We start from the raw sequence: 16,184 nt of genomic DNA, 5'->3' as shown, positions 1-16,184 counted from the left end.
CGGGTTGAGGGGGAAGGATCCGGATTGAGGGGGAAGGGTCCGGATGGAGGGGGACGGATCCGGTTTTCCCGGCCGCGGAGCCCAGGAACGCTCCCCTTTCCCGGGCTGAGCCCATCCCCGGGCGGCCCGCTAGAGGCGTCCTTCCCGCTCCGGGGGCCGGTCGCTACGCTCTATCGCCGCCTCTCTATGGTACCCGTGTCTGCCAAGCGCCGTGCGGAGGCGGCGCCGCGGGTAGACGCTCTAGCCCCCGCCTGCGGGGCTGTGTGCTGAGGGAACTCTATGGTGGGGGGTTCTAGGCGAGGCCTCCGCGGGGACTCTATGGTCGCAGCCCGCCCACCGCGAGCGCGCCGCGCGGCCCCGCCGTGTTTACGGTGCCGCCGGCGCCGCTTTCCTGAGGCGGGGACGCGCGCGGCGGCGGCTCCGGTTCCGCTTCCGGTTCCTCCGGGTCCTCCCCTCCCGACGCGCGGCCGCCGGCGGGGCCCGGCGGGGCTCCGAGGTAAGAGGAGGCCGCGCCGGGCCCCGCCGCAGGCCCGGAGCCGAGGCTCTTCCGCGGCCTCCGTGCCCGGGGCCGGGGGGGGGTCAGCGGGCAGGGCCCGGCGCGGAGCTGTCAGGGGGGGCAGCGGGGGTAAACGGGGGGTAACGGGGGGGGTAACGGGTGCTGCATAAGGGGGTAACCGGTGCCCCGTAAGGGGGTAACGGGTGCTCCGTAAAGGGGTAATGGGGGGGTAACGGGTGCCCCATAAGTAAGGGGGTAACGGGTGCTCTGTAAAGAGGTAATGGGTGCCCCGTAAGGGGGTAACGGGTGCCCCATAAGTAAGGGGGTAACGGGTGCTCTGTAAAGGGGTAATGGGTGCCCCGTAACGGGGTAACGGGGGGGTAATGGGTGCTCCATAAGGGGGTAACGGGGGGGAAATGGGTGCCCCGTAAGGGGGTAACAGGTGCTCCATAAGGGGGTAACGGGGGGGTAACGGGTGCTCTATGAGGGGGTAACGGGTGCTCTATGAGGGGGTAACGGGCGGGTAACGGGTGCCCCATAAGGGGGTAATGGGTGCTCCATAAGTAAGGGGGTAACGGGTGCTCCATAAGTAAGGGGGTAACGGGTGCTCCATAAGGAGGTAACGGGTGCTCTATAAGGGGGTAACGGGTGCTCCATAAGGGGGTAACGGATGCTCCGTAAAGGGGTAACGGGTGCTCCGTAAGGGGGTAACGGGTGCTCCATGAGGGGGTAACAGGGGGGTAACAGGTGCTCCAGAAGGGGGTAATGGGTGCTCCGTAAGGGGGTAATGGGTGCTCCATAAGGAGGTAACGGGTGCTCCATAAGTAAGGGGGTAACGGGTGCTCTGTAATGGGGTAACGGGTGCCCCATAAGGGGGTAACGGGTGCTCCATAAGGGGGTAATGGGTGCTCCATAAGTAAGGGGGTAACCAGGTGCGTTGGCTCCGGCGCGGCGAGGATGCGCTGCCTCCTGCCCTCGCTCTGGCCCCGATTCCTGGGAGAAAACGGGAATTCCGGCAGGCTCCCCCGTGGGGAAGCTTCCCCCCAGGGCCTTGGCTGCGAGGTGAAGCGAAGGGGCTCCGGGGCGCCCGGGTGTCCGCCGAATGTCCCCCATCGCGCCCAGTTTGCGCGCGGCGGAATTGGACTGTTCGTGTTTTAGGGCGAGAGCCTGTGCCCGGTAGGCCGTCGGAATACTTTAAGGCTGTATAAGTATCTATATTTTATAATAGCTAATTATATGTGATATAGAAGAAAGCGTATGGATTCTATAACATAGACATGATATAAAATACACTTATCAGACTTTAAGGCTTTATAAAGATATATTTTATCTAATAATATAGGATAAAAATAGAAATTAAATAAAATATATTTATAACACTTGAAGACTTTACAAATACGTATTTTATAATATTTAACAATATCTAATGTATAAATAACATAAAATATAGAAACTATGAAAAATAGTAGATATGTTTATAATATTTTAAGACTAAATATATAGTTTATAATATTTAATATCTAGTAGGTGAATAACATCCATTATAAAATGTAGAAATTGTATAAAAAATATATAATACTTTAAGACTTTATAAATATACATTCTATACTATTTAATAATATAGAAACAGCAAAAATTACAAAATATAGAAATTATATAAAAAATAATAAATACACTATTTATAATACTTTACAACTTTATAAAGTCCTAAAAAGAAACCCCAAACCTCGGTTGCCTCTTGCTGTGTTTCAGCACTCAAACACCACTGAGGCCTTTCCACTGCTAGGTTGAAAGGGCAGAAGAGGACTTGGTGCCTTCCTCTGTGGTCCTTGAGGGGTGGTTCAACCCGAGGAGCATCGCATTAGGAGGGTGCCTGTGACCTTCACCTTGCCCGCAGTGAAAGGCAAGGTTCCTCTTCCTGCTTAAAGGGAAGATGTGCTTGAAGCTCCAGCGTTTCTTTGGCTGGAGAGAGGTGATGCAGAGTCCAGACCACACTTCCTGATGCTGCTCTTGCAGAATCCTTTTGTATCAGCGTGGAATGGGTTGGGTTGGAAAGGGCCTGAAGCTCATCCAGTTCCAACCCCTCTGCCATGGGCAGGGACACCTCACACTAAACCAGGGCACCCAAGGCTCTGTCCAACCTGGCCTTGAACACTGCCAGGGATGGAGCACTCCCAACCTCCCTGGGCAACCCATTCCAGTGCCTCAGCACCCTCACAGGAAAGAATTTCCTCCTTAGATCCAATCTGAACTTCCCCTGTTTCAGTTTGAACCCGTTACCCCTTGTCCTGTCACTGCAGTCCCTGATGAAGAGTCCCTCCCCAGCATCCCTATAGCCCCTTTCATTTCAGTTGAGTTACTTTTGAGCACTGATTTTATCCTGAAAAGCACCATCCCTACCTATCTGCTCACTAAATGGTTTTCCTGCAGGTTGGAACCGTGGTTATTCCCTGGCTAATAAATCATCGGGTGCTGCTTTTATGAATTCCCCCTTGCCTGCGCTCTGTGACATGGAAAACTCTTCCTTCACCCCAAAACTATGCAGCTGGTTTCAGCTAAACCTGTGCTGGTGTTGAAAGTGCTTGTAACTGTGTAAAATGATGAAACGCCGCTGCAGTTTCCATCTTTGGTGCTGAGAACTTGCGGGTTGGAGTTCTCCATTGGCGCTGTCTGGTGGAGGGTGTTCACAGGCAGCCATTCCAATGGGAAAGCCGTGGTTTTCCAGGTAAAAGGGTTATTTTGACAGGGTAGAAGCGTGTTGAGTCTTGTGTGACAGTCACACGAGGCCAGAGCGTGCATTGCACCTCCTTTACTCGCTGGAGGATGAGATGCAGTCGTCATTGACACCTTGTTATAATCATTTGCTAACCCTTAATACCTTATTAATACCCTCTCACTGAATCAGTGGGTGTTGGGTTAATGTTTAGCCAAGTATTACAGAGGAAGCAAAGATGAAGGAAACTTGAGCATCAAGTTTACCATGGGAGATGCTTTCCCTTTGCTTCCTATAAGCAGGACTTCACGCCTCAGAGAGAAAGAGCAGCAAAACCCTTTGTGCTTTGCCCTTGCTTTGTTTCCTTTGGGTGGTTTCATATCTGTTGGTTTCATTGTTTCTTGCAGTCGATTTTGCTGCTGGTTTGAGTCGTTCCTGGGACAAGAAAGCAGAGCAAACCAGTAAGAGAGGGGAAGGCAGCGTGTGGTTTAGCACTACAGAAATGAATGGGGTGTTTCTGTCGCACTGGAAACGTATGTTCGTTTCTGCTGTTGACTGGATTTCGGTTTGACGGTGCCCTGTTTACTTGTGACACTTGCCAGGTCTCCCTTTGCAGAGGTACGAAAGGTAGATTGTCCTTCATAAGTAGCTAAAGCAGCTTAGAGGGGATGCAGAGTCGTGTCCCTTCTTCGTGCTTGTTGTTGAGTCTGCTCTTTATCCTTTATAGCTTCAGTATATTTACATGACAGGCTGAGAGAGCTGGGCTGGGGCGGCCTGGGGAAGAGAAGGCTCCTTAAGGGGAGACCTCAGAGCAGCTCCAGTGCCTAAAGCGGCTGCAGGAAACCTGGAGAGGGGCTTGGGACAAGGGATGCAGGGACAGGCCAAGGGGAATGGCTTGAACCTGCCCGAGGGGAGGCTGAGCTGAGCTCTTAGGCAGAAGCTCTGCCCTGTGAGGGTGCTGAGGCGCTGGCACAGGGTGCCCAGAGAAGCTGTGGCTGCCCCATCCCTGGCAGTGCTCAAGGCCAGGTTGGACACAGGGGCTTGGAGCAAGCTGCTCCCGTGGAAGGGGTCCCTGCCCGTGGCAGGGGTTGGAGCTGGAGGGGCTTTATGCTCCCTTCAACCCAAACCAGCCTGGGATTGTGTGGAATTACTTTAGATCTCCATTCCCTTTCCTTAACAGATGAATGAAGGAATAAAAAGCCCCAGTCAGATTTCCTGATGTTCAGGTGAGCTCTGCAGCAGCAGCAGCTGGAAAAAGCAACTGTTGGAATCACATCGCTCCACTCCCCATGGAGCTGGGGGTCAGGCGGGGTCCTCGGCTCTGATTCACTCTCCTGACCGTGCAGAGGGGAACGCGCTGTTGCATTAGCACCAGCAGCAACGTGATAATCTTAGCCAAGGCAGTCGGGATAGTTTTGATTAAGCTGAGGGATTCCAGAAGCTGGGAACAGCTGAAGCACCGCCTGGCTCCTGTGAGCTCTTATTGCAGAGTGAAGCCTTCATTTTTGCTGTGGACAAACTGGTTTATGTGCGTGGACATAAGTATGTTGGGAAGCTGGATCGTGCTGGAGGACATTTGTTCCATGCTATAAGGGTTATGGCTTCCTGTGTCACTCAGCCATCAGTTTTCCCTCCACAGAGTTCTGGATTAGTAACTTCCTAGAGTGGGAGATGAGTGAGGATTGCAAGAACACGGTTCTGGTCTTGGCGTCCGTTGACTTTTTACCCCCCGAGTCGACGTCAGGCTGCGAGAGCTGTGGTTGATCTCAGCAGGGAAAAAGCAATGACTCACGTTTCCCCAGAAAGAGCTGTAATTTCCAGTCTCATAGCAACTGTCCCTTCAACAGCTTCAAACCTCCTGTGACAGAACGTTGAACACTCACCCATCATCTCGTAATGCTCTAGGCTGGTCCACCCCCTCCGCCAGCCCAAAGCATGCGTTCGGCATCCCCGAATCCCCCAGTATCAGAGGGGGATGATGCCAAGATGTTGAACAGGTGAATATAAAGTCATTGAAATGACAGAAGTGTGACTGGATTGCACGGAGACCCAGTGACTTCTGCAGGGTTTTAAACTGAAACCTGTGTGCTCTCTGCTTTGATTGGAATCCCCGGTCTGGCTTTGCACACCTTCAGATGGTTTCAGATAGGTTTGGCTGGTAGCTTGGATAACGTATTTTGGAGAACTCTTTTTCTTAGAGCAAGGGAGTCTTTAGTAGCAATGCTTTATCGCAGTTGTCTTCCTAAACCTCATGACTTGACTTTATTTTTAGGAAGAAAACAGGAAATTCAGTCAATACATGTGACAGCAGATGGCCGCCCCGGTGCTGACAGAGGCTTGGATGCAGGTGGTGGTCAGGGGCACACAGTTCCCTGTTCCAGGCAGGGATTTGTGCTGTTCTGAGGCCTCAGGGCAAGTCCATGGAAAGGACCCACCGTGGCCTTCCCCTCGTGCTCCCAGGAGAGCACGAAATGCTGTCGGTGTCACGGGGGAAGTGACAAAGATGCCCCAATCTGACTCAAAGCTTTATGCACGGAGAGCCTATAAAGTAACCCTGGAAGCCAGGCGCTGATCTGCTGTTCACATCTCTCGTGAGCTGAATTTAACCCCTTGCTTTTCTTGCAGTTGATTATGGAAGAGGTGCACAAGAGCAGCAGTAACAGTTCAGTGTCGCCTTCACAAACGTCAGCTGTACAAGGTACAACACTACAGGCAGCTCAGCTCTCTCATATTGCTCAACAGGTAAAGCCTGGGCCAAATCTCAGCACACATTTGAGGTAGCTAAGCGCCATTTTTTATGTGCTACAAACTGTAGTGGTTCTTGACTTCTAGAAACACACAGAGAAGAAAGAACGAAAGAAAGTTGAGAGAAATGGATCTGGTTGTTGATGGATGACCCAAAATGGCTTGTACTCAAAAGGCCACAGTGAAGCGTGCTTGCACAAAATGAATTGTGCATCCTTTGAAAGCGCTGTTGACCCAACATAAGGGAGCTGCTCAGTGACGAATCGAGGATCTGGGTTTCATTTCTTTCTGAAAAAGTATTTATAGCTCCTTTTGTAGTAATGGCAATCCAGGGTGCTCAGCACCATGGAAACACTTGGATTTTAGCCTAACATGAATACATTTCATGCAATAAATCTTACGAAGTCGGAAATGTGACATAAAAGTAACTTCACTTTCAAAGCTTTAACCTGAATTCCTCCTGATTCCACTTTCTGCACTGGAAAGAGCATCTCTGTCCAGGCGCTCTGCTCCCAGCCCTGAAGAACACTTTTCAGCTCATCCCCTGGTCACCCCGCGGAGGCAGCTTGGTTTTTGATGCAGAATTTAGGTACTTCCTGAGGCAAAGACAGGGTGGAATACCAGCAAGCATCCTGTTGTTTGCTCCAAGGCTGGTTTTCTGCTCTGCTTTTATATAAAGGTGCCAATATGTAACTTAATGTATGGTACAAAAAGTAATATTAAATGGACAGTTAGTTAGCAGTGTGAGTTGTAACGATCCCTTCATCTTGTCCTCTATTTCAGATTAATAACAGTAGTGAAGACAGTTGGTGAGGAAAAGGGTTGTTCATTCATGCATCTACGTGTATGAACTTGAATCAGTTTTTAAGTGCAAAGTTCAACATCAGAAATGCAAATCTGGAATGGAAGAAGCATTTTTCTATAGGGGTAGCAGTAACGTTCAGCTTTTTTGCCAGTTAAACCTCGATCTCAGCCGCAGCATTTATTGAAATGGATAGTTTTAAACCATGAAAGAGCAGATGCTGTTGGTGTGATTTGCAACCCCCTGCTCTTTGTTCTTCCTCGTCCAGAGCCTGCACACCTTATCTCCTCCAGTTGCCTTTTATCTTCCTTTAGTTACAGCCCTTGTGCCTTGAACTTTCTAAGTAGCTGGGTCAGCTTTTGCTATGCCTCACTCTTGTGATTCCTTCGGTGTGAAATCCTTGAACCGTGGCCTCGTACTGCTTGCTTTAAAAGCAGTAACTCCAAGAACACCAAATCTGTGCATGATTCAGGCTGCCTTCTGCATCACTGGAGTGGTGTAAGTCTGACCTGTCCTAAGCCCTCAGTCTTGTGGGTCATTTCACCTCCATTTAGGTTTTAGTGCCCTGAATTCCCATTAACTTTCGTGAGAATGAAGGCTACTTATTAGGCACTTTTGTTCCTGCTTGTCTGAGTTGTGGGTCATTTACAACTGCACGTATTAAAAGCTGCAGCATTTGAATCATCTGCACATAATGCTGCCTGTTTGATTTCCCCCCTAAGGCAAACGTGTAACTGATGAAACAGCCTTTTTTGTATGCAGATACCTATCTCAGAAATGTGCATCTTTAAAGGATATCTTTATGACTTAATTAGGCTTGAAAGAAGCTTCTGCTAATGCATGTTCTCCCCTGGTTTTCCTACGTGTAGATGCACTTTGTGAATCCTTGGGTTAATCCTCGTGTTAATGATTCTTTCCTTTGTTGTAGATGTCTCTAAGAGGTCCTGCACCCCTGACAGTCGTTCAGCTTCCTGGAGAACAAGTCCAGGTCCAGGGAGTCATTCAGACAGCTCAGTCCTCTTCTGTAATCCACTCACCTCAGGTGCAAACAGTGCAGGTAGGTACAGAATGTCTGTTAAATAACCAAGAATCCTGTTTTCTGTAGGTGAGAGGACTTGTAAAGGCATGTCTGCCTTGGCTGGCTCTGCCACGGTGCAGCCTGGCTGGCTTTACTTGTAAGAGACAGTGAGTAGGCAAGTGACAGAATTTAGGGGATATGTTGTTCTCAATGATTTCTTTAGGCCTGCAATGATTCGTGATGCTAAAATTGCCTTTGGAGTGGAAATGAAACTATTTGACATTGCCTCCCTTCATAAAAAAAACCCCAAACAAACCCACAATGCTGTACTTGGTGCTCTTCACAGACATGCAACCAGTGTGTTGTAATACCCAAGCGAGGAGAGTGTGGAATGACCAAGTGAATTAAACTGTGTGGTAGGGAAAGGGGGACCTGAATGGTGGTGCCTGAGCTGGTGCTTGCTCACCTCCTGTGCACTTGAACTCCCTTTCTGTGGTACTGAAGATTCTGCTTGTTTCTCTTGCTTGTGTGCCTTGGGGAGTTCAGAGTCGAGTCTGTTACTGCTTCATTCAGTTCTTGGCTGCAGAGAGCCCTCAGGACAGCCCAGCATTGGAGTTAAACTGTGCAGTAACTGCACTGCTCAGCCAAATGCCTGCAAGAACTGGGCTAAAAGGCATTAGTTCGTCCCTGAGCCTTTTGTACTGTGCTTATCTCTTCATACAACATTAAAGTGATAACCCATGGAAAGGAAACCTGTAATGCATTTCCAGCCCTCATTGTTCCCGTAACATCAGAGCATGGAAAACACCTTCCACGTTGCTGAGAACAGCCAAATGTCCACTGTAGTAGGTTGTGGTTCCTTGAGTCTCCATTCACCCCTCTCCTGTCATCGTGTTCCAGTGGCAGGGTCCCCACTGACCGAGCTCTTTCCTTTCTTTCCCTGTCATTTATGAACCCTTTGACCTTGTTGCTCAAAGGTGGGGAGGAAAAATAGCACAGGAGGAGCTTTCTTGAGTCGCCGATGGGAGCTTGCTCTTGTCTCTGTGGCAGCAGCTGAGGGTTGCTTTCCCCAGAGCTGTTTGCATTCTTCCCGACTTGTTGTTGCTGACACACACATAAGTACAAGTAAATGTTTTGTTGGCTTGTATTTAATAAGGAGCATCAGAGAAAAGAGAGCTCTTGCCAGCTGGCTGGGGACATGGTGGAGTAAAGAGAAAACCCTAGATAACACTTTGCACTTTTACTCCCTGCTGCCTTAAATAGTCTTTTCAGTTGGCTCTTCCATTCCGAGCAGCAAAATACACTGCTCTTCCGTCTGCACAAAGGTTCCAGGTACTTTATGTGTTTGTCTCTGTACATAAACGCTCTTCTTTCCTTTCCCACCAGCGCCTCAGACAAATTGATGTGTGGGAGCGGCTCACCTATTCATCAGCTGATAAGATAGTTTGGCTCGTATGATGTGTATGGAAAGAAACCATTCCTGTTTCTTCACTCTGCTGTTTGCAACGCTGTGGCTTCATTAATCCCACAGTTTGATCCAGCTAAAACAGCTGCCTTCAAATAGTGGGCGTTTACCAGCTTTTAATGGGATACAAGAGTTTGGGAGCTTTCTCTCTGGGGGGAGGAGAGGGGATTTGTTTCATTAGGACCGCACTAACAGTCTGTGATAATTGCTAGAAATAGTCAAAAACACTGAAACTAGAAATCCCCTTTTTTGGTTTCTCTTTTTGTAATCAGCCGCAGTTGTGTAGTTTTCAAGCAGCTTTAGCTCGTACACAAGTACAGTGTGTAACCTCATGCGGGGGTTTCAGTTGCAGCGTGCCAGATAACCCCATTGCATGTATTTTTAAGGTCTCTTCTTTGTCTGAGAGTGAAGATTCTCAGGATTCATCAGATAGCATAGGCTCCTCACAGAAAGCTCGAGGCATCTTAGCTCGTCGTCCTTCGTACCGGTAAGTACAACAGGGAGTAGCTTTTGTACCTTTTATTTGAGACCCAAATAGCAACTTCTTTCAATAGCTTCCTATATTCCGTTTTCTTTCTCTTAAGACATGCCCTGGACCCGTTGCATGCAGTAAACGTTTGGGGGATGCTCCTGTCTGTGATTCCCAATCCTGTTTCTGCCCCTGCTTTTCAGTTCTTGAATGTTTTATTTGCTCTTCTTAGTACTTTGTGATGGTTTGGTCTCCTGCTGAGCTCTGCATCGAGACAAATGATTTCAGAGGGATTTGATTGTTTTGCCTGCAGTCAAAGAGGAAAAGAGCAATTCTGACTCCTCAGGATAGGAAAACGGGAGCTGTAAGCAGAGCTTCTGAAGGAGAGCTGTTTAGCCCTGCAGGTTTGGGATCAGGAGTTCTCAGTTCTGCTTTTCTCTTCATGGAACTGCCACTAAATCATGATTTGGCCTGGGGTAAAACACATAAAATTCACACTTCCCTTGGTGGCTCTAAAGAGAGATGCGTCTGTTTTCATAGGGTCTTGTTACACAGGACACGGGTTGTGTGAGGAGCTGTGCAAGAGCTGCATTAAATGCAGGGAAAAGTAAAGTTACTGTGTACTGAAAGAGCAGAAGATCAAACTTCTCTATAGTAATCTACCCTTTTTAGCTTATTCTGACACCAGAGAGAGCAAACTGGGTTTAACTGGATACAGAAAGCCTATTCTTGAGAGAAATAAAGCCCAAGTTGTAAATCAGAAGATACCTCTCAACAGCCCATTTATATATCCCTGGAAAAGGTTTATGGTGGAAACTCTGATGCCGCTTTCCCTCCAGTGCCATGATGGTTTGCAGCCCCCAGCTTTCGGGAGGTGGCTGAAATGTGCTGTGAACGGGGCAGATTTGTAAGCGTGCAGTGATTTTTTTTTCCTTAGGTTTAGAACTGAGAAACTTCTCTTTCATAGGAAAATCCTGAAGGATCTTTCTTCTGAAGATACACGTGACAGAAAAGGAGATGAGGAGAGTCCTGGTGTCTCTACTGTTACATCTATGTCCGTTCCCACACCCATCTACCAGACAAGCACTGGACAGTACAGTAAGTTACACGAAATACGTGCCTAACTGGACACATTTTATTCAGCTTGCTTCAAAATACAGATTCTCTTTTTGGTATGTATTCGAGCACGATGAAACTCAAAAGGTTTGGTTATGTGTTTAACAGTTGGTAACAGCCCTGTGAATGGAAACGGACTGGTATCTCAAGGCTCCAGATAAACTCGGGGCTTTATCTTCGTGTTTGCACATTAAGACGTTCAGAGGATGTTGTTATGAAAGACATGGCAGTGTTCTAGAGTTAGAGCTAGTCCCAAACCTAAGATAAGTGAAGATACCGTTATATATATCACAAGGCCACAGCAAACGCTGCTCCTGTGCTATCCGTAAGGTAGCAATTTGTTCCTTTGATTTAATCCCCAAGCAGCAGCCTGCTCTGGCAACTGGAGCACGTCCTGTCCATCCCTCTTCTCTGAGCTTAAAGCTCCTCCAGCTCCAACCCCTGCCACGGGCATGGACCCCTTCCACTGGAGCAGCTTGCTCCAAGCCCCTGTGTCCAACCTGGCCTTGAGCACTGCCAGGGATGGGGCAGCCACAGCTTCTCTGGGCACCCTGTGCCAGCGCCTCAGCACCCTCACAGGGAAGAGCTTCTGCCTAAGAGATCAGCTCAGCCTCCCCTCGGGCAGGTTCAAGCCATTCCCCTTGGCCTGTCCCTGCAGGCCCTTGTCCCAAGCCCCTCTCCAGGTTTCCTGGAGCCGCTTTAGGCACTGGAGCTGCTCTGAGGTCTCCCCTTCAGGAGCCTTCTCTTCTCCAGGCTGACCTGCCGTTGTATTTCACACCGTACAAAGATTGTTGAGCGTGTTCCTTTTCCTTTAAGTTGCCATTGCTGCCAATGGCTTGCAGCTGGCCAGCCCGGGCGCTGATGGCGTGCAGGGTCTGCAGACACTGACCATGGCCAATGCTGGTGGTGCTCAGCCTGGGACGACGATACTGCAGTACGCACAGACATCGGATGGTCAACAGATCCTTGTCCCCAGCAACCAGGTGGTAGTGCAGAGTGAGTACAGCTTCTGGAAGCAGCGGGACGTTAGCCCTAACGCGAGTCTGACCCTGCCACGTTCTCATGTCTTGTGCTGTTCTCCCAACAGCTGCCTCGGGGGACATGCAGACCTACCAGATCCGCACCACCCCGACCACCACCTCCCTGCCCCAGACCGTGGTGATGACATCTCCTGTCACCCTGACGTCGCAGACGAGTAAGACGGATGATCCACAGTTGAAACGAGAGATACGGCTGATGAAGAACAGGTAGGGAACTGCACGTGGGCTGCTGTGGTTTGGTGTTTCGTGTGCTGAAGTGCATCCTCAAAGGACAAACTGCGCCTTGCGAACTGAAGTTACTGATTGTGCCATCGCTGAAGAGTGAATTGCCCACTGAAAAGTAGGGAATTCAGACCAAAACATGCCCCATGTTCTGTCCCACACAGCTTGGAGAAAACAAATTGGATTTCCCTGCAGATTGGCTGCCACACATGGTACTGAATTCATACTGTCTACCTATAGAATAGAATCATAGAATCATGGAATAGTTAGGGTTGGAAAGGACCGTAAGATCATCCAGTTCCAACCCCCCTGCCATGGGCAGGGACTCCTCACACTAAACCAGGGCACCCAAGGCTCTGTCCAACCTGGCCTTGAACACTGCCAGGGATGGAGCACTCCCAACCTCCCTGGGCAACCCATTCCAGTGCCTCAGCACCCTCACAGGAAAGAATTTCCTCCTTAGATCCAATCTAAACTTCCCCTGTTTCAGTTTGAACCCGTTACCCCTTGTCCTGTCACTGCAGTCCCTGATGAAGAGTCCCTCCCCAGCATCCCTATAGCCCCCTTCAGACACTGGAAGCTGCTCTGAGGTCTCCACGCAGCTTCTCTGCTCCAGGCTGAACAGCCCCAACTTCCTCAGTCTGGCTCTATACAGGAGGTGCTCCAGTCCCTGCTCATCCTCGTGGCCTCCTCTGGACTTGTTCCAACAGTTCCATGTCCTTTTTATGTTGAGGACACCAGAACTGCACCCAATGCTCCAGGTGAGGTCTCACAAGAGCAGAGCAGAGGGGCAGGATCACCTCCTTCGACCTGGTCACGCTCCTTTGGACACAGCCCAGGATACATCATGGACTTTCCAGCCCATGCTGTTCACGATGGCACTGCCAGCTCCCTCCTCTCATAGTGGTCAGAATCATCACATGCAGGAAGCAGAAACAGCTCAGCTCTAAACTCAGCAATTGCTTCTGCTTTTGTGTTCCAGAGAAGCTGCTCGAGAATGCCGCAGAAAGAAGAAGGAGTATGTGAAATGCCTGGAAAATCGAGTCGCGGTCCTGGAAAACCAGAACAAAACTCTCATTGAAGAGTTAAAAACTTTGAAAGATCTTTACTGTCATAAAAGCGTGTAAGAAAAGGAGGTAAAACTTTGGACTCTTTACATTTCAGAGGAGAAATTCTTTTTTTTATACGGGATTTTTTAACCTCTAGACAAAAGGTCAAAAATTGAAACTTTTCTACCTAGATTTCACAACTTAAAGACTCTCGAGATTTTATTTGGTGACAAAAGTACAAGAAAGGAAACAGGAAAACCTCACCCAGAATTCCTGCTGGCACAACTGGAAACGTTCTAAAGTCACGATTGCACCGACAGTAAAGGACGGTCCCGTTTTACAGGGCAGGTGGTTAGAGTTTCTTCCCATACCTCTTGTAACGGAGGCAAGAGTTGGTTACAGTTAAAACGTGGATGGCGTGGAATCCTTGCCGTAGTGGACATTAGTAGGAACATTTATAACCAGTTTATGTTTTGAGTTCTTACTCTTTTATTCTTTCCCAGTTCTTTTGCTTTCGGTTCTTTGTATGTAAATAGGTTTGGTTTAACCTGGCAGTTGTTCGTTACAGGCGCAGGTGCTAACCAGGAGCTCCTCCTTTGCTCGAGGTATAAATCACGTTTCCTCTTCCTCAGCTGAGTTACAAAAGTTGGCGTTTTTTCTTTTCAACGTTTGCTGTGTTCGAATTTGGGAAGGAGCTGCAGAAAGCAGCCGGAGGCCGAGTCCTGATGATGTCCGAGGCACGTGAATGGTGTTGGCTTTCCCTAAGAGACCTCAACACGTCCAGTTATTCCCTAGCGCAGCGTGGGAGAGCAAGTACTGGTGAAGAAGAGCTGCTGAAGAATGATTTCACAGTAGGTTGTTCTTAGTTGCTGGGCATGGGAAACACCTAGAATTGAGAAACAACCGTGTGCTGCCGATGAACACAATGAAACACGCGTTGTCTGGAGGCTCTACTGTGCTTCGGAACATTGAAACCAAATGCTAAAACACACGAGTGGAAGATATATACCAAAGGGTTACTGAGGTTCTAATATAGGGTTTCTATGCTGAAAGCAGTGCAACATTGCCGGGCTGATTTTGTAAGGTAGGTGATATTTTGCAGAGTAATGGTATCTTTGTAAGCAAATACTCTATTGCAAACAGGTAGATGGGTGGTATATTTTGTAGCTAAATTGTGATCTTTCCAGATGCTGAAATTGAGTTTATATACGTATTTTGACAGTTTCTATATTTCATTTTAGTAAGCAAATGAAATATTTTGTGAAGAAGCAGATTTTCGAGCATATATTTTTATGGATAGTACAAAGTCAAAGGAGATCCTCTTTGGTGTAGGAGATATTTGAATTAATTTTGTATGTCTGTAGGCAACTCGCAAAAAAAACCTAAAAAAAGGGATCCTAGGGAATATTGGGAAACAAAAAGAGGACAAAAAAAAAAAAACCCAAGAGATCAGGGCTTTTGATTCCCCACAGTTGCTGATATCTGCACATTCGATCTGGTCGCTGTCAGAGATTCCAGTTGGATTTTCATCGGTTCCAGGTGGCAATGAAATGCTTGACATGATCGGGACTCTTTTGGGGGTGGAATCTCCATTCGTGGAGATACCCAAAAGCTGCCTGGCCGAGGCCCTGGGCCGCCGGCTCGAGCAGGGGGTGGGAGGCAGTGACCTCCCGAGGTGCCGTCCCACCTCCCCTCTCCTGTGATCCTGTGAGATGTGTATGCAGTGCTTATTGCATGAATAATAACTACACTGTTTTCCATAGTTAGGATCGAATCCTGCTTCCAGTTATGTCAGCGGGAATTGCACTATGGACTATGCTATTCAAAAGGTGTTAGAGCTCCGTGTGTGTGTGTTGTGCTAGCTCCGAGCTGAACGCGGTCCAGAGGCCTGCTCGCTCCCCAGCCGTGTACTGCTTCTCATACGGTCAGTCAGTATGTTTTCTTTGCCTCGTCTTGGAATTCATGGACTTCTTGGCAAGCAGAGCTCTTTGCAAGCGGGATGAGGAAGACAGCATTCCACAATCATGGTGTTAGTGAGCTATAGACCCGCCTTTTCCTCTACAGTTTGTCACCGGGGGATTGTTACGGACGTCGCCTTTAGTCCAGACTGGAGAACCCATTTCTGTTCACGATCATGTCAAAAAAGGGGGTGCTTTCATTGCACATCAGAAAGAGTGAGCAGGGTGGAGGTGTTTGTAGGGAACTGCTCCAAAAGGAGGTGTTGGGTGCCTCCTGCTTCTGTTAGTGGGATTTCAGGAAGAAGGAAGCCATGGGACATGCTTGGCACCTCTGGGACCCTCTTGCTCTGTCCCCCATCAGGTCTGTGTGTATGGTGAAGAGGGTTTGACCTACAGTACTGCAACCAATTTGGGAACTCCTGTGTATGGTTTGTGATCCTCACCGTGTGCTGTTGTTCCTTGACCTTTTGTAATACAGGATAACAAGAATAATTAAAGCTATCAAGTGTTAAGACTGTAACAAAATGGTGGCCCGTTCTTTCTGTATCCAGCGAGTAAAACCTATTGTGCTGCCAGACATCGCGTTAGTACCTTTATATCCTCTTAAAGTAAGTGGGTTTTGGAAAGAGCACCTTGTTTTTCATCATGGAAGTATTAAACAGTGACGTGAGTTTGCTCTTCGAGTCATCGCTTACGAAGTACTTACTTTGGATTTGCTTCACAGTCTAGATTGTAAGAGAGTCAAATCTGTATCCTGAGAGGAAGAGCTACAGTACCTACTACCGTGCTGGCTGTTTCCAAGCAGAAGTCCATTACATGCTTTCTATGAATTGTACATATTTGTTGAAGCAATTAGATGGTTGCAGATTTTGACCTTGGTAAATAAAGTCGCCAAAACCTAATCCCTGATGGTCCCGATTGATTCTTCATGAGCGTAGCACTGAGCGAGCCCGCGGGCGTTGGGTGCCATCGGGTCCTGCAGTGCCCAAGCAGCACCAGCTCCCAGAGCTGCGGCACTCGGCGCTCGGAGAACGAAGTTACTCGTGCGCAAATGGTAGTGATCAGTAAAAATAATGAGGGGAGAAACGTTT

At 48.6% G+C, this 16,184-nt stretch overlaps 1 protein-coding gene across 4 annotated transcripts; it reads left to right on the top strand.

Annotated features, from left to right (window-relative positions):
- The first annotated feature begins 282 nt into the window (after positions 1-282).
- Positions 283-15,995, top strand: ATF1 (activating transcription factor 1). Of its 4 annotated transcripts, none has more exons than XM_065659597.1 (8): positions 283-496; positions 5,835-5,951; positions 7,685-7,813; positions 9,626-9,726; positions 10,676-10,806; positions 11,641-11,820; positions 11,912-12,071; positions 13,069-15,995. In XM_065659597.1, exons 2-8 carry the CDS (start codon positions 5,841-5,843, stop codon positions 13,211-13,213), a joined length of 957 nt encoding a protein of 318 aa, XP_065515669.1. In that variant the 5' UTR covers positions 283-496; positions 5,835-5,840; the 3' UTR covers positions 13,214-15,995. The 4 variants fall into 4 exon arrangements, with proteins under 4 accessions (XP_065515669.1, XP_065515668.1, XP_065515666.1 ...); XM_065659594.1 differs by lacking the exon at positions 283-496 and having other exon boundaries at positions 13,069-13,222; positions 13,327-15,995; XM_065659596.1 differs by lacking the exon at positions 5,835-5,951 and having other exon boundaries at positions 450-496.
- The last annotated feature ends 189 nt before the right edge of the window (positions 15,996-16,184 follow it).

The sequence above is a fragment of the Lathamus discolor genome, chromosome 23 (genome assembly GCF_037157495.1).
Source record: "Lathamus discolor isolate bLatDis1 chromosome 23, bLatDis1.hap1, whole genome shotgun sequence".
Lineage (NCBI taxonomy): Eukaryota > Metazoa > Chordata > Aves > Psittaciformes > Psittacidae > Lathamus > Lathamus discolor.
Note: the sequence above shows the minus strand (reverse complement) of the source record. Positions and strands in the feature narration are given on the sequence as shown.